At 49.5% G+C, this 18,242-nt stretch overlaps 1 protein-coding gene across 2 annotated transcripts; it reads right to left on the bottom strand.

Annotated features, from left to right (window-relative positions):
* Nucleotides 1-4,882: 4,882 nt before the first annotated feature.
* On the bottom strand, nucleotides 4,883-14,165 carry EIF5 (eukaryotic translation initiation factor 5). 2 transcript variants are annotated; one of them, XM_081151182.1, is made up of 12 exons: nucleotides 13,711-14,165; nucleotides 12,555-12,755; nucleotides 11,470-11,749; nucleotides 11,277-11,358; nucleotides 10,826-10,998; nucleotides 10,418-10,529; nucleotides 9,679-9,818; nucleotides 9,292-9,447; nucleotides 8,540-8,701; nucleotides 8,014-8,178; nucleotides 7,378-7,512; nucleotides 4,883-7,050 (listed from the first exon to the last, which is right to left on the bottom strand). In XM_081151182.1, exons 3-12 carry the CDS (start codon nucleotides 11,539-11,541, stop codon nucleotides 6,961-6,963), a joined length of 1,287 nt encoding a protein of 428 aa, XP_081007308.1. In that variant the 5' UTR covers nucleotides 11,542-11,749; nucleotides 12,555-12,755; nucleotides 13,711-14,165; the 3' UTR covers nucleotides 4,883-6,960. The 2 variants fall into 2 exon arrangements, with proteins under 2 accessions (XP_081007308.1, XP_081007307.1); XM_081151181.1 differs by lacking the exon at nucleotides 13,711-14,165 and adding an exon at nucleotides 12,890-13,145.
* Nucleotides 14,166-18,242: the final 4,077 nt, after the last annotated feature.

The raw sequence follows: 18,242 nt of genomic DNA, 5'->3' as shown, positions 1-18,242 counted from the left end.
GCTACGACTTGCATGAAGTGCCTTTCTCCATCCCTTCACTTTCAGTTGTTTGTGGACCTCAAGTGAGTCTCTTGCAGACAACACGTAGCTGGATCATGTTTTTATCCATCCTGTCAATCTCAGTCTTTTGAAGTAATTGTGTTGATTTCTGTATGCCATATAGCTTCACTGTCCCTCATTACCTGCATCACTGTGGCCTTTTGTGTGATTTGATCTTTTATGGTTAAATGCTTAAATTCTTTTCTCATTTACTTCTTTATATATTCTATGTTCTTAGTGGTTACCATGGGGATTACATTTAATATCCTAAAGTTATAAAACTGTAATTTCAATTTATACCAGCTTTACAAAAATACAAAAGCTTCGTTCCTTTACAGCTCCATCATTACCCGTCAGTTGTTGATGGCACAAAACTACATCTTTATACAGTGTAGTGCCCTAAAAGATAATTCTTTTAAGTGCATGTCTTTTAAGTTGCATAGAAAATAGTTTGGAGTTACGAACCAGTTATACCACCATACTAGCTTTTAGATGAACAATTGTCTCTTAAATGTATTATTCTCTTAAATCATGTAGAAAACAAAAAGTTATCATTTTCTGTTAAAATACTAGCTTTTGTAATTTCCCATGTACTTACCTTTATTGAGACCGTTTTCTCTTTATGGCTATGAGTTACTGTCTAGTGTCCTTTCACCCTGCAGGACTCCTGTGAGCGTTTCTTACAGGGCAGGTCCAGAGGTAACAAACCTCAACGTATATGAGAATGTCTTAATTCTTCCCTTTTTTTATATATGTCTTTATTTATTTGAGAGAGAGGAAGGGAGAGGGAGAAAGAGAAACACCAATGGTGAGTCACTGACTGGCCACCTCCTGCATACCCCCCGGAATCCAACTTCCACCTCCCGGATCCTAGGTCGATGCTCAACCCCTGGGCCACACTGGCCGCGCTTCCCTCACTTTTGAAGGGCAGTTTTTCCCTTTTTGTACTTTCAATGCATCAACCCACTGCTTTCTGGCCTCTAAGGTTTCTGAGGAGAAATGATCATCTTACCGACAAAACAAAAAAACCCGTATGCTGCCTTCACGGTTCTCTTTGTGTCTTTCAACTTTGTGTCTCAGAGCGAATCTCAGTTGATTATTTTACCAAAGCGTTTGTTGAGCCTCATGTCTTTCATTGACTTTGGGAAGTTTTCAGTCACTATTTCTTCAAATATCCTGCCTGCCCCTTTCTTGTGATTCCAACAGCATGAGTGTTGGTCTTCGCGGTGTCCCAGGGGCCACTCAGGCTCCACTGGCTTTTCAATCGCTGTCCTTCAGAATGGGTAACAGCCATTGCCCTAGCTCTAAGTCCACTGACTTTTTCCCTTCTGCCTTTGATTTCCTCTAGTGAAATTTTTGTTACTGTACCTTTTAGTTCCAGTTTTTTTTCTGTTTGGGTGGTCTTCTAACACTTGATATTCCCATTTGCTTCAGACATTTTCTTCTTTACTTTCTCCACATTTTCCTTCTGTTCTTCATCATGAAGACGGGTGTGGATCCTGTTTGTTGATGTTTCTTTGATGGGCCAACTTCCGTTACATTGTATACCTTGTGAGTTTTTTATGTTGTTGTACACTGGACACCTGAATCTAACGTGTAACTCCGGAAATCAGATTCTCCCATTTCCCCAGGGCAGGTGGGTTTTATTACTATTATTTTAATAGGCTGTGTCTGCACCAAAGGTCAGCCTGAGGTATAAACTGAAGGTCTTCTGGGGCCTTTTCCAGGCCTTTGCCTTTCCCTGGGCATGCGTGGTCAGTCTCTAATTTTCCTCATACAGGTATATGCAGTTGCTTCTGAATGTCTTCAATGCCTGGTTCCCGAGTGAAAATGAGAAAAATTAAGGGGCAGGGAGTAGGGCACCATGTCTTTAAAAATCTCCCGGAAGTCACTAGCCTGAGAAGAGGCTTGCAACACTGGGGAGAGGTGAAAGAATGGCTTCCCTCCTCTTTACACTGTTATCAGCCGCAGCGTTCTGTCAGCAGAAGGGTCTCTATGGCCCACACTAGTTCCTGAAAGCTGTGTGCATGTTGCTCCATCCACCCACCCAATGCACCTAGTCATTTACCCACCCACAGATCTATCCGCCCATGACCCATCCAGTCGCTCAGTGATTTCCTTTGCACCTCAGTGTTCAAGCCCAGTTCTGGGAACTTGGGGTACAGATAGATTTGTCCCTGCTCTTGCAGATGTCTATGGGGCAGAAAGAAATGGAAACTTCTGAGCACTCCGCTGTTGCCTGGACAGACATGGCCCCCAAATCAGGGCTTCCAGCTCTATTCTCATATCCAGCTGCCTCCTGGATATGCACACCGAAGGTCCCAAAGGTGAATCTTTTTCCCTTTGTGCAACTTGTCCCTCTCCTGATGTCCTGTGTCGTGTAGCCTGGTCACCACAGCCTGCTTAAGTTCCCTTCACACAAAACGCTCCTTTTTGAGTCTGTCTGGCTCTACCATTTGGGGCTCCCCAGGGCCCAGAGATTTTCTAACTCAGTGACTCCACAATGCACCCCCTAGAAAACCCTTCCTGACAGCCTTTCCCTCTAACTGAACAAAACGGCACGACCACCTCTGACACTCCCAAAGGCAAACCGCGCCTCCCCTACCAGGTTGTAAGACCCCAGTGGGTGTGCTATTGGACCATAAACCAGCGCAATCCCTCCTTCTCTGGGCTACCTAATCTCCGTGCCAACACCCCACTGGATGTTTTGGAAGCACCCCTTCCCTGTGCATTATGACTGCTGGGACCAGACTCAGTCCAGCCGTATCAACTGGCCTTACACCCATCAACCCTTCTCACTGTGGGCTGGGAAGTGAATGACTCCAGCACCAGTTCACTGCCCCATTGTGGTGGCACATTCTCTGCCCTTCGGCCCTGTACTTCCAAAGGAACTCTTGACTAGCTGCCCCAGCGAAGCATTACCTTTACTGATTGCAGCATTAGGATCCAATCAAAACTGTTTCACACAGGATTCCCATTCCCATTAGGCAGGCATGGGGAGATGCTCTTCCAATGTTACAGAGACACCCTGGCCAGAACCCAGTTCGGATCCCAAAGCCTGAGTATCTCCCTTCAAGAGAGCTCGCTGAATGGACAAACAGCAGGCACCAGGGCAACTCAGACGCTGCATGCTATCTGCTTTGAGATCTCAACACCGTACCCCCTGGTCTAGGTTCTGGGGAAAAGAACTTCTAGTGGTTGTTACTCATTTCCACACCCTGGCACACAGGAATGGTTCCATTTCCTGGCTGTAAGCAAGCAGACACAGGGTTCCTAAAGACTTCTTTGTTGGGCCATAGGCTAAGCCTGGAATATAGAGCCCTACTGCAGATGAACATAAAGCACAAGCTCCCAACTTCCTGTGGACAGCAGCTCCCAGGGCCAGACTCAAGGCTTTACACAAGCCAGGCACAGACCTCTGGCAAATCACCTGTCCACATCACTCCACTTATGAACTGCCACTCAAGTCAAGGTGTGGGCAGTACTGGGGACAGAGAAGACTGTCCCCTGAGGAAAAACAGCACACACTACAGGGTAGTGTGTGCTATCCTAAGGGCAGACAGAAGTGCAGTCCTGTTCCTGGTACTGAGCACACTGCTTTCAAGTGGTCAAATGAGCCGGAATTTGAACAAAGTGACAGTGCAGACTGGGCTAACTGCATTTTTTGGATTATGGTTGAATTTTGGCAGGTAGAGCTACAGCAATTATTTACGAAGAGTTCACTAGCTAAGGACTGTTTGCAGAGCTGTGCAGGAATTTACAATCTCACTTGTTGCCCTGGCCAGTGTGAGCTGCTTGGTTTGAGCATCACCATGTACACCGAAGGTCCTGGGTTCAATCCCCAGTTGGCAATTGATCAATGCCCCCCCCCCCCCAATTCAATAAAAACACCTCCTCCTCAGGTGAGGATTTAAAAAAACAAAGGAGAAAAAAAAAAAAAAACTTAATAAAATATATCATCTCACTTGTGGTTTGGTTATTTTGTTCCAAGTAGATTCCAGAATAACCTTCTAGATTGTCCACTTTCCTGGGGAGAAAGAGCTTTCGTTTTGAAGTTACCTCCAAGCCATAGGCTTTTACTCAGCGCATGGGGAGGGATCCCTACATACCCACCCCAAAATAGCAAGCACTAAACACTGATTTAGAGAATACCCCTCACCCCCCAAACCTTTAGGACCTAAACTGGTACCTTCTAAGTTCACCTGCTTCAGAAAAGCCTTTCTTAGAAAGCAATCCCCGGGCTTATCCCCAGTTGGGGGTGTGCAGGAGGCAGCTCAGTGACAACTCTCATCACTGATGTTTCTCTTTCTCTCTCTGAACACACACACATTAAAATAATAAAGCAATCTTCCCTACTTCCCTCTTTATCAACTAAAGATACATACTGTGTTATGTAACTTCAGGCACACTTTGTTTTTACTGGGCTTCACAGACACTTTATTTTTTACAAATCAAAGGTTAAGACCCTTCACCAGCAAAATGATTACAACTCACTTTATTGGGGTGGTCTGGAACCAATCCTGCAAACCTCTCTGAGGTATCCCTCCATATAACTTGACGTCTGCATGACCTAGTTAAGTGCCCATAAGGATTTCATGAAATCAGATTAAGGCAGACCTTTTCAGTTTAAAACCAACTCAAGTTGCAGAACAGGAACACAAGACCTAAGGAAAGCCACGGACCCAAGGTAATAAGCAACATGTTTTGAGAGTCGGGCTGGTAACTGCAAAAGGCAAAGTCCAACACAAATCCAAAGCAGCAGCTACAAAACAGGGCAGATTTTAATACTTCACTATCGTATGAAAATGTAGGTTAATTTTAACATTAAAGCAGAGACAAAATATAATTTTAACATTGTTTTAATCAAGTAATGTAGCTGTTTAAAACAAGAAATCTTAAGACAGTTGAATAGAGCAAACTGAAGGATTACTCTATTAGGATACCTCTGTACGTGGATTTGAGTCTACTGGAAGTTTGGCACCAGACTGAACACCGGTCTAAGCCAAAATTTTCTCTTTAGTGTTTAGAAGCCCTAAACGTAGCTTCCTTCAGATTAAAAGGGAAAACTAAAAAAACCCACCTCTATAACAGAACCTCATTAGCTTGACACTGGGTATGCTGAATGCCCACCAATATCGCACAGGATTTCAGATAATGAAATTAAACTGGCCAATAGCAAAGAAATTCGAAACCTAGGTGAGATGTGAGTTTGCAAAAACCTCCTCTCTTTGGTGTGACAAAGCACATTCCCTCCTGGTACCTTGCTTCTGCTTCACTCTCATCAAAATCTATCAAAAGGCAGCTGGAGACCAATTCATCTCTCTCCAGCAAAATCACTAGTATCAAGCTAATAAGGTTTTATTATATCAAATGTTTGTATAATTTCAATGTGAAAAATGTTTACATACATTTGTTAAGGTCTCATTATAATGAGATGGATCAAAGAAAATCAGAGGTGAATGAAAACCCGTGCTCCAAATAAAACCAACCCCATGATTCTTGATTCCCATAGTGCACTTTTTATGGAAAGCAATAAATTCAACAAGTTTCTACTTTGAAAACAATTTCTCAAATATAGTCAGAACCCGTAAGAGTGAGTTTAGATCAGCTACTTGGGCAAAGAATTCACAGGAAGTTATTTCCAAACCTAAAGACCAAGAAGGGTTGGGCCAGGCCCTAGTCACCTGTATTCAGTGGCCATCACCAGACTTCATGAGTGTCTAACTATATTCAATGTGAAATAAAAGACACCCAAGTCTCCTGCCAAAACATAGGCTGACTTAGAAGCACAATTTTAGTTTTCTTTTTATAAATAAGACATTTTGAAAAAAAGAAGAAAAGAAATCAAGCTTGAGACACAGCAGCACTAATTTTGGCAAGATAGCAACCAAAACCTGTGTGTCCAAATGTAAAAGGCATTAAAGAACAAGCCATGGCATCAGGGAAAATTCACACTAAACAAAAGATACAGGATGTCTAAACATTTTGAAATTTTAATTTAAACCGTCTTTCAGAGTAAAAGCTGAAAAATTATGCTGGTTTTTTTTGCTAGAGATTAAGTGCACCTTTTCCTTCCCCCAAATAAAATCATGGAACTTTTTCATCACACCCCAAAACTTGAGAGTTTTCTCTCAGCACAAAGCAACAGCTACATACACATAAAATGCTTATTTGTTAATGTAATAATTCCCCTGGCTCATCCAACTTGCAATTCACGTGACTTCAAAGACTACGATTTGGGGGAAGTGTTAAGCGAGCTGGGAAAAAAATTCAAGTTTCAAAAACTGCTTTTAAAATTACTTATAGGACACTCAGGTCATTTTTACTCTTAGTAAGATAAGGTGTTATACTGTCCGCCTTGGCATGGTAAGAATGTACGTCACCAGATGCCAACTTGAGGGACTAGAGATAAGACTTAAAAAGTACTGTATTTCTTAATGGCTGAGTAAGGTAATTACAAATAGGTTTATGCTTACATTCTGCTGAAGACCTCTTTACAGTCTCAGCACCTAACAGTGTCTAACAGGCTCCAAGAATCCTATCTGGTTAAAAGATGGTATAATGTTTTAAAAAGGAGCCAATTGTTTCAGCTTAAGTCATTCAGAGCCAAAAAATTTAAGAATGACCAAAATCAAATCTTTATTTTTATAACTGTATAAATGTGATCCAAATGTGTCCACCACTAATTTTTCAAAAAGAAACATGCTATAAATAAGCAAACTACATCTGCTCACTGATATGTGTATGGACTCCCGAGGTGTCTTGTTGGGCTTAATTACAGACCACTCACAGCAATGTTTTTAGCAGAAAGTGTAGCATGATGTTAAGCCATTTTAGCTTTTGCACACGCATGTTGCACTTCTGGCTGATGATGCAGAAGGATTCTTAGCATCACAGTTAAGCTGGGCCGCACCCGTCCCTTTAAATGGCATCAATGTCAATGTCGTCGTCCTTGCTGTCCGACTTCACAGCTTCCACTTTCGGCACACTGGCCGTCTTCGAATACACCACCTGATAAAACATTTTTTAATTGAGTGTAAGTGGTAAATTAACGTAAATAGAGGAGAAAGTTACCTAGATGCAGCTGCCGTCCTCCATGTACGTCCCACCACCCAGTAAGCTCTCCCCCACACTAACAGTATTCCGTGAATTTTTACAGACCACTAGCAGCTCTGAGCAACCAGCACTATTCAAACCTCAGACATTTGGGAATCATGTCTGGAGACACGAGAGATTTCCACCACCCTTCGTGTTAAGGGTTATTTTCCACACTGCTGAGACTGCGCCTGCCTGCCTCCCTCCCGCCTCGCCCAGCGCCAGCTGCCCCCCCCCACTTACCTCGATGTTCTCATCCTCATCATCCTCTTCACCCCCAGAAGATTCCTCCTCTGCTTCCTTCAACCACTTTATAAATGGTTCTGCTTTCACACGAATCTCTTTGGCAAGTTCTTTTGAAACATATTTCTTTGAGGCCTAAAAAACATCAGGTACAATTGTCTCATAGGAATTTAAAACAAGTTATTGCCCGGCAGGGCGTGGCTCAAAAGCTGAGCATCGACCTAGGATCCAGGAGGTCAGGGCACAGGCCCGGGCTTCGGGCTTGATTCCCAGCAGGGGGCGTGCAGGAGGCAGCTGATCAATGACTCATCATTGATGTTTCTATCTCCCCCCCAACCCCCCTTGAAATCAGTAAAAGTATTAAAAAATTAAAAAAACCCCACAAAAACGAGTTATACAGCTGCTCAAACTGAGATCTTTGAGGATACTGGGCCACACCGTACTCTTTAATCCTCAACAGAACACATGCATGCCACAAAAAATTATTAGTCTGAGTAGTTTCTTGTCATTACTAACAAGCTGCTATGGTGGGGAAGCCCCTACAAGTTACATCAGTCAAACAGAGGAACTGCGTTTTCATGTAGAGAAAGACCAGGGATTAGAAGGTACACAAACAGCCTGTTTGCATATTCCCACCTTTTCCGACCAGCTGATGATGACCTCTTCCTCTAAAAGGTCTGCGTCATACATCTCCTTCAAGATATGTGGAATCTTGGAGATGAGCTGAGCTTGATGCATCGCTACCACACACTCGAAACCATGAAGGAGGTAACGTTGAGCTTTTTTGTTGTTGTGACAAAACTGCAAATAGATTATCTTTGTGTTAACAAGCTTTTACAGATTTATTCTAAGTTGATAACTCTAATATTCAATGACTCTCTCATCATTGGTGTTTCTCTCTCTCTCTCTCTCTCTCCCTTCTTCTCTCTGAAATCAATATATATTTAAAAACAAACAACCCAGAGAAGGTCAACACATGAAGAGCTCTGCATTACTTTATCTGTAAGAGAACACATGCAGTTTTCAGATAGTCCCACACTTTCAAATGTCCATTATCTCCATTTTCAGGATGACAGAGAACAAGCAGGCAAGAGGTTAACGTGATGTCCTCCAAGGCCACACAGCTTTAATAATTTCATTTACGAATCTCAAATTTGCTTACTCGTAGGAAATGGCGCCTGTATTTTTTAATCTGTTCTCTAATCTTCTCATTAAAAAGAACTTCAGTCAAAACAAGAGGGCCCATAGCTTTTACGTCCAGTCTTTCTGCTTCGGCAACAATTTCTTTGTCTGATGAGTCGATAATACCCTCTTCCTTCTTTTTCTGCAAATACAAGGAAACAATTCAATAAAATGGACGCACATAATGCTCCAGAGATATAGGTTAGTCCCGACTCTCATGGATGGCTCTCCTAATTTGACAGATTTTATGATAAACAGCCACCAAAGATAGTGCCTGGGATCAAACTCAGAAAAATATTTGTACCCTAGCCAGTTTGTCTCAGTGGTTAGAACGTCAGCCCACTAACTAAAGGGTCCTGGGTTTGATTCCAGCCAAGAGCACGTACCTCAGTTGCAGGCTCAATCCCAGGCCCTAGTGGGCCTGTCAGCAGGGAGGCAACCAATCAATGTTTGTCTCTCAGATCAATGTCTCTCTCTCTCCCCCTTACACTTTCTCTGAAAAGCAAAGGAAAAAATATCCTCAAGTGAGGATTAAAAAAAATAAATACTTGAGTGAACACACAGAAAAAGTAAGAGCAAGCCTTGCATTTCAATATTCAAAAGATAGCACTGAAGTTCCTTGCCAAGTACCAGCTTAAAGTAATAAATATCTAACAAAAGCCTGAGGCCAGGCTGAAACTAGCTCTACAGGTCAAGAAAATGTCTCACCTCTCCTAAAGCAAATAATTTTACCTTAACAAAATCAAACAGGATGTTGACCCGTTCTTCGACAGTCCGTTCCAAATCATCACTGAGCGTCAGGACTTTCGCATGGTCACTGATTTCGTCCATCCTGCGCCGCTGAGCCTCCTCGGTTGTATCCTCCCCCCAGTCGTCATCTTCCTCTTCCTGTTTCAAGAGCAAAGACATTTCACCAACAGCCTTAAAGATGTACAATGTTTCAGATTTTCAGTCAGGTTAATGACATCTAAGTTCATTTTCCACTAAATTGGGTTCACCTCAATTCAATCAACCCCACCTGGAACCCAAAACCCTGCTGCTGTTCACAGCATTTCTGCTCACTACAACAGGCCCCGTTCTAAACAACCTTGGCACCTGCTGCACCAGCCCCGCACTCACCACAGCGTGCGGAGGGCTGACTTCATGTGGCGGCGGCGGAGGTGGGGTCTCACTGCTGGACACAGAGCCATTCTCCTTGTCCTTGCCCTTCCTGTTTTTCTTTTCCTTCTCTTTCTTTCCTGTGCCACTGTCACTGTTCTCTATCGGGCAACAAAAGGAAAGCTGAGTGCCACAACTGACTACACCTCACTGCCTGTCATCAGCATTTAAAACCCTACTTGTTTGCTCCTGAACCCTCCTCTCAGAAAACCAAGCACAGTGCTACCTAAAATTTTAAGAGGATTCAGACCAAATTCATTCACTGTATTTCATAGAAGAAACTTGGGTTAAGGACGGAATGTTCCAAAATACTAGTGGTACTATTGGGTAAAATTAAGATGAAGTGATGACTCAGAGGACCCAGCATTCATGACCCTCTTCCATCATTCATGAACTTGAACAAGGGCACAGCTCAAATGCACTTTAGCCAACAGCTGAAACACTGTCTAAGTCTATATAACGGCTTGTCCCATGGAGGAGAGAGCACCGGAATAGGTTAGACTCTGTTGCTATAGCAAGCTCAAATTGTGTCAGACAGCTTTGATCATCTGACACAGAGTGTTGCTTGCAATGCTCTAAAGCCACTTAGGCCCTCCATTCTCCTTATATTCATTTTATAGCAACAAGGAAACATCCATTTTGTTTCCAAGAATCAGGTGCTTTATGGTTAAGATCTTAGAAGTTCATCATGAAGACTTACCAGGTGGGTTTTTGAGAATGAATGTGCAGAGTTTATGATGTGTGTCAAGCATGCCTCGATAACCACAGGCTTTACAAGAATTACCTATTGTTTGCTTCTTTGGATTGACATGCTGCCAAAAAAGTAAAAACAAGTATGTCATCCATAATATATGATGAAAATTCTGTGAGGAACAAGAATGAAAATATCTAACCAACAGAAGATGTCTGAAACACCAGCTTAACACATACCAAGTAACGGGATCTACCTCAGAAAAAGTATGTGAGCATCTTCATAATTTATAGGTTTTGCATTATACTTCCAATTACATCTGCTCTGCCTTGTTAAAACATCATTTGGTGCTACAAGACTGATCCCAAAAGCAGGTACCCAGCTGCTGCTTCTGACAAACACCCCAAAGGCACTCACCAGCTCCGTTTCGGGGTTCTCACACTCAGGACAAAGAACGAACTTCTTAATGAACCCGTCCAACATGTCTTGCAGCTTATTTGCCTCATGAGATCCGTTGACAATGTAACGGTCATTCTTAACATCAAACTGGGTCTGTGCTCCCAGCTCGCAACCAAAATATTTGGTGGGATCTGTTTGGAAAAAAGAGTTTGACTACAGTTAACTAAATTAACTGTCAGCTACTCAGCCATTTACAAAATTGTCACTGCCTGTGTTTTTAAATTATTGAGTGAAGAACTATGTTGCCCGCATAGTTTTCTGTACCAATGGCAATAATCAGTTGGCTTTAGGTCCAGCGCCCCACTTAACCCTTAGGCCAATTAGCGGGCTGCCCAGGCAAGACCCGCAGACCACTGGCTGTGCCTGTCAACACCAAGCCTCTCAGGCTCCCCCAAGGGGCATTACTTACACGTTGGAGGCCGATTAAGCGCCTTTGCAACGTCAACCATGTTGACTATAACTGTCTTGATTCCATTTCCTTTGCCCTCAACCTAAAGGAAATAAGAATTTAATTTTGCACTGTCTACCCAGGAGACGCAGTCTTTTAATAATCTACGAAGAGTGCTTTAAGACTTGCTACTAAAATGAAGAAAAGTTACCACCTTGGCAATCAGACGGGGCATCTTGTAGCGATAGAACTGGTCTGACACGCTGCGGTTGACGTTGACAGACATTTTGGCTTATTAGTGGCTTTATCGATAAGATGAAGAGATCTTTGATTGCAACTTTTTGGTATCTTCTGTCTGGAGAAGAAGGGATGACATAAACGGCTGCAAGAGTTCTCGGTCTCTGACATGAAAAAGTTTTCGCCACTGAGGCTGGGAGCTCCTTGCTTGTACGCTATGTTGCCCCAATACAGGTACCAATGGCTGCGCAACAGCTCTGCAGGGGAAGCAAACACACAGGCGCCCACGTTTAACATCCCCCCTGCGCGGGGCGCCCCCCGAGCGCTCGCCTTCGCCGGGCCTCCTTCCCCAACGTGAAAAAGCGCCCGTGTCATGTCACGTGGGAACGAGCTGCCCTAACACGGGGCACCTGTGGCGGCGGAGAGGCCTCCCCGCGGCCGAGACGGGCAGGCAAGGCCGGGCCCAAGGCGGCGAGCCTCAGCGCCACAACCGGGAGCGCAGACGCCGCCCGCCCCGGGCCGCCCCCGGACGGCGGAAGCGTCCTTCACAAACTGTCCCCCCGGCAGCCACGCTTACTTCCCGGGAACACGCCCGCAACAGCCCGCACACGCGCGCCCGCCGCCGGCGAGCCGGCCAAACCCGCGCTTGACCTTCGCTCCCGTGCCCGCGGCCGCGAGCCCTCGCGTCCCCGGCTGGGGAGGGCCGCCCGCGCCGGGGCGGACGCCGCCGAGCCGCGCCATGGCCGGGCCTCGCCGGGGCCGCAGGTGGCCGGGGCCGCCGAGCCGGAGGCCTCAGCGCTGCGGGGCGGGGGAAGCGAAACCCGCCGGGGGGCACCGGCCCGCCCCCGCGATGACTCACAAATGCAGCGCGGAGGCCTGACTCAGCCGCGCCGCGCGTTCCCGCGGGGCGGGGGCGGGGCCCGGAGGGGGCACGAAGGGGGCGCCCGCCCGCCCGCCCGCCGCCCGAACTGCGCCACACGCGCCGGGTCACGCGGCGCGCCGCCATCTTGTGCGGCCGCCATCTCCCCGCCGGCCCGCGCCGCCAGCCGCCCGTGGACTCACCGTTTTCGTCAAATAAAGACATAAACCCAACGCTGCTCGCCCGGGACTGGGATGAAGTGAGGCGCGCGTGAACCCGAGTCCGAGGAGGGGCGGCGGAGGAGCGCAGCGAGCAGCGGCCGGGCAGGCGCCGCCGAGCAGCGGGGAGGGGCTGTCCCAGCGACGTCCGGGGTCCACACCCTTCAGCGCCCGGGGCCTGGCGACCTGGCGCGGGGAGAGGGCGCGGTGAGCCACGGGCGTCGGGGCGCCTTCCCCGCCAGCCAGCGGCCCGCGAGAGTGGGGGGGGCGGGGGAGGATAGGGAGGGGGCGCGGGGCCGCCACCTCCTCACCGGACTCACCTCTGGAATGTTCTCGCTCTGACTGAACAACGCCGCCGCCGCGCTCAAGCTACCCTCGGCCCTAGCGTCCGCCCCCCGCGCCAGGCGGCACAGCCCATTGGCGGCAGGCCCGCCCGAGCTCGCTCGTCATTGGCTTGCACGCCGCGTCGATCGCATCTTTCCCCGCCCCTTCTGCTTCTTGAGCCTCCACTCGCCGCCTCAGCTGGGCCCCAGCCCCCGCGTCCCGGCTTCCTTCACCTGCTTTCCCCTCCCCCGCGTTTCCCAGAGGCCCTCGCGGTATCGCGAGAGCGGGCGCGCCGCGGCGGGGTGGGGGCTCGGCCGCGGGGCCGCGCTCGTTCGGTTTGACCGCGGGGGAAGATGGCGGTTGGCTCCCGTCCCCTCCCCTCCCTGCCGGCCGGTCCTGGCCCCGTTCCCGCCCGAGTTCTTCCCGCGGCGGGAGCGCAGCCCCGTCTTTCTGCCCCCCCGGGGTCGCCCGTCGTACGCTCGGGGAGAAGACGTGTCGCCCCACCCCCTAGGACCGGGCTCCGGGGGAAGGCAGGAGGGCCCGGGGCTGTCACCCTAGCGCCGCCCTTTACCCTCCCGGGCGCGGGTCTGCGGGGACCGGGCCCCGCCGTCCCCGTGACGGGGTCGCCGTGAGGCCGGGTCGCTGGCCGCTCCCCGCTCCCAGCCCCCCGGCCCGGGCCCCCGGCGCGCACACCTCGGGCGGCAGGGCCGGGCCCGCCGACAGCGCCCCGGGAGGGGTGGCCGCGGGTGACGCAGCGGTCACCGGCCCGGTGTCCCCGGGCAGAGCACAGCCCCAAGCGGGGGCCCCGGGGGCTCACCTGGAAGCGAATGCGCTTGGGCAAGGGCCCGGCGTCGTAGTTCCGGCGGCCGCACGAACTCCAGTCCTCTCAGACACGTTCCGTGCGACGTTCGGGTGGCGGCTGGGGACGCGCGACGGTCCGCCCCGAAGTCGGAAGGCGGCTCGGCCGATACCAGCCCCGTGACGCGGCCGCCGGTCGGCACCTGCCGCCCTGCGGTCGGAGCCGCATGTAAATGCCCCCGGGCTGGGGGGGGCCCGCATGTAAATGCACCCAGGCCGGGGGGGGGGCGCGTGTAAATACCCCCGGGCCTGGGGGACTCGCGTGTGAGCGCCCCCGGGCCTGGGGGGGCGTGAGAGCGCCCCCGGTTTTTGGGGGGCCGCGTGTTTGCTCCCCCGGGCCTGGGGGGGCAGCAGCGCTGCGAGGGCGGGGCCGGGGGGGCCAGGGCTGCCCCCTGGCTTAGCCCCGTCCGCTTTGGAAGGTTAGGGTGGGAAGACGGGGTTTTTATCAGGGTCAGGAGGACTCTCCCGTGACTTCCCAGCTTCACACACCATTTTTAAACTGGGACGGCGTCGGTGGGGAGCAGAGCTCGGCTCAGACCGGGAAGTGAGCTGCGGCCTTGCGAGCAGGTGCACGCGCGGTGGGTGCACGTGCGTGTGACTTGCTTCGTGGGTGCCGGGGTTCCCCTGGGACGCACGGGAGAGGTCGGTCCGGAGACGCCGCTGCGGGTTCACCTTGGAGCCGGCGTGCTGCGGACGCGCCGCCGCTTTTGCGGGGCTGCAGGCAAATGAGGTTATTTTAGAAACTCTGCGGGCGTGAAACTAGCCTCAGGTGAGAGGCCTGCCGCCTCCGAAAGGTTTTTAAGTAACTAAATACAAAGTGATTACTTTGTAAGTGTGGTGGCCCCGTAGTTACATTTCATTTAAAAAGTTTCTACTAATTTTAACTTTAACTTTTCACTATGTGTACTGTGGACAAAAAGTGTTTCGTGGAAAGTAACCTGCAGGCTGCTCCGATCATTCTCCTTAAGGGCAGGTTGCTGGTCTGGTGGTGGTGAGTCCGCAGCCCCAGGCTTGTAACTTTTTAGGAAAATGTTATCTTTGCCTTAAGCAGCCACTGTCCATGGTTTTTGGTCCTCTAGGTTACCACCCTCTGAAATTAGCCTAACTAGAGCAAGTAATCTTGTTAGCGCTCCTGCAATCCAATTACTGCCTCGCTTTCTCCCACCTCCACGCAACCTTCCTCACATTCCCTCAGTATCAAATGCGCGAAAGAAACGGCAAAACTGTCGTTTTCCCAAAGCATTCGAGACCTTGCTTCCTGGCGATTGTCATCAGTTTTGGCTCAAATAAACTCGTAAAAATTCACTCCAGGTTTGGATGTTCTTACATCTACAGTACCACTCGTTTGTATCCCATCACAGACCATACTGTTTGTCGAATGCTTCTGTCACCTAGGACTTTGCCACGTCCTTTGCATGTAACTATCTTATTTCCTTCTTAGCCCTTAGGAGCAATTTTTTATTCCCACTTTACAAGTGAGCAAACTGAGGCTTAGTGGGGGGAGGGGGGAATTAAGAACTTGCCGGAGATCATGTACCTGTTAAGTGGCAGAACTAGAACTTAGGCCGAGATGTGTATGGTCCCAAAGTCTGTTCCCTTAATCATACGCACCACAGCCTGTCCAGATAAATATAAACATAAAACCAGGCAATTTCCGTGTGTAAACTTAATAACGATCTGGTGAGGGAGTGTTGTCATACCCATTTCACAGGTGAGGAAAGAGACTCAGGAAGGTTAAGTAATTTTCCCAGAGTCACCTGCCTAGTAAATGGTGGACAACGTTTGAACTTTGGCTTGTTTGATGCCAGGTTCATTGCACAATTCCGCCTCCCTTTCCTGGGTCTCCGCCTCATTTGGCTGCATTATTTCCCCAGCAGGTGCTCACAGTTTGCTAAATAATGGGCACTTGGTGCTTACAGGGTCCTCGCAGAATGAGACCCTGAACTGTGCAAGCCCTGGACGGCAGACGTGAATAGCTGCCAGGAAGGTAAATCAGAAAACTGGCTTTACAGTTGTTTAGATATTGGTGCCTTTTTAGCAAGAATTAGCCCCCTTGAGCAACATCCAGTCTGTGTGGGTGAGAACCTTGTGCTGAGCTTCGGGCGACTCGGGGGCCAAGGCATCGGGCTACCTGACAGGCCTCGGGGTTGGCCGGCTGGCCTCCCGCTATGACATTCCTGTCTCAGCTTTCTCTAACCTCCAGCATGTTTCAAAGTTGCACACTATCAGCCACGCAAGTTGCTGTCCCCCCTCCTTGAGGATGAACTACAGGGGATGAGCTCTGTTTTTCTTCTAGCCCTGGCCTGTGCTGGGAGGGAACTGAAGGTTATCTGGTGTGTACAGGGGTGCAAAGGGCGTAGGCGGTGTAGAGGGGCAGTGTCCCGCACCACGGTAATCTGAGGCACCCATTTCGGTAAACATTTCTGAATTGCTGAGCAGTGAGGATCCAGGCCCCACCTACAAAACAGGCCCTGCCCAGGGAGGCCACACGTAAACAGGCCTAGTGGACACCCCAGGAAGGCATGCCCCCTCCGTGGCACCTCTGAGCCTCTGGGCGGGATGTCCCCCCACCTCGGTCGCCCCCGCCTCCTCCACACCGCTGGCATTCGTGGAACTTTATTGCAGTTGCCTGTTTACTTGTCCTTCCTCATTAGGCTGAACATGCAGGCCGGGGACTTGCCCTTGAGAGCAAAGGAATCTGAAATTTGAGGGAGGACTGGGGGCCTTCAGTTTCGAAGGGGACAGAGGCAGGAAGCAGAGGTGTCCCTGAGAAGCAACCAGGCCAGGTGTTGCTGGAGGCTGACGGGACGCCTTCCTCCACAGCAGACAGCTCCCACCAACCTCCACCTCATGTCACTGCTGGAAGGAGAGAAAAGTGCAAAATGGTTTTGATTCAGCAAACGATGGAGAAGTGTGGAGGACTCAGAGGGCAGGTCCTGCTCACGGATGGGTTGTGTGTCGGTCACAGGTTCGATTCCTGATAAAGGGGACATACCTGGTTTGATTCCTGGCCCCAGTCGGGGTGCATTCAGGAGGCAACCAATGTGTGTGTGTGTGTCTCCCCTACCCCATTCCACTCTATTTTTTTTTTTAAAGGTACTTCATTTCATTTACTTTATTTTTTAAGTATATCTATTGATTTCAGAGAGAGGAAAGGCGAGGGAGAGAGAGAGGTAGAAACATCAATGATGAGAGAGTCATTGATCGAGCAGGCAACCCAGGCATGTGCCCTGACCGGGAATTGAACCCCGATCTCCTGGATCCTAGGTCGATGCTCAACCGCTGAGCCACGCCCGGCCGGGCTCCACTCTCTCTAAAAATCAATAAAAAAAATATCCTCGGGTGAGGATTACCCCCAAAAAATCTGAATTTCTCGTTTCCTGGGAAATTGGAGGCCCTGGCATGCTGGGACATAGTCCCATGTGGCAGCTCTTTCAGGAGCAAGTCTCTGTCATTCGGAGCCTAAGGTGGGGCTTGAGTGGTCCCAGACATGAGCCCTTGTACCCCACCCTCTCTCCTCTCCAGCTGTGCATGTACACCCACACCTGCCTGGTTACCCCCACTGCCTGCCTCCACTCTATGCCTTCACTCATCTATTCGTTTGCTCATTCATCCAACCCATATGTATGGAATGCCTTCTGTGTGCCAGCTTTAGGGAATTTAAACATTTAAGACATTGTATTAGTTTCCTGTGGCTTCTGTAACAAAGTATCACCAACGAATGGCCTGGCTTAAAGCAACAGATTTATCCTCTTACAGTTCCGGAGGCCAGAAGTTCAAAATCAAGGTGTTGGCAGGGCTGCGCCCTCTCTCCTGGCCTGGATCCTTGGTTCCCGGGCTCACAGCTGCATCACACTGAGGTTAGCCAGCCAAGGTCACCTGACCTCCCCTCCGCGTCTGGTCTTCGCAGGGTGTTCCTTGCGTGCGCCTTTCTCCGAGTCTTCCCTTCCTGTAAGGACACCCAACACACTGGATTTAGGGCCTGCCCTACTCTCCAGTCCAGCATGACCTCGTCTTACACCCACAAAGACACTGTTTCTGAATGAAGTTGCTCTCACCTCTTTCGGGGGATGCAGTTTGACGCACAACAGACATTAAAGAAACAAAGCACCTCGAACAAACCAACATTTAAAACATGGCCCTTGCTTGGGGACACAAGACACCTAACCGGTCAGCTAGAGCCTGGGGACGAGCTGTGCTTGTGGGGTGCACACAGCGAGAGTCCTGTGGCCGCCTGTTTCATGCGCATTAATCCATTCAGTCCCCTGAACAGCCCTCCCAGGCAGATGCTGCTGTTACTCTCCTTTGCAGGTGAAGAAACAGGCACAGAGAGGTGACCTCGCCTGGCCAGAGTCGCCAACGGAGCAGAGCAGGGTGTGGGGACAGGACAGCGAGGGCGCCCAGTGGGTGGAGCCCAGGAAGCTGCTCTTGCCTCCCCATCAGGGCTCCCCCTCGTGACAGGGGCTTCGGTAGCTAGCCTTGGTCTTGGCC

This window comes from Miniopterus schreibersii, assembly GCF_964146895.1.
Source record: "Miniopterus schreibersii genome assembly, chromosome: 1".
NCBI lineage: Eukaryota > Metazoa > Chordata > Mammalia > Chiroptera > Miniopteridae > Miniopterus > Miniopterus schreibersii.
This window is presented reverse-complemented; position numbering and strand designations above follow the sequence as displayed.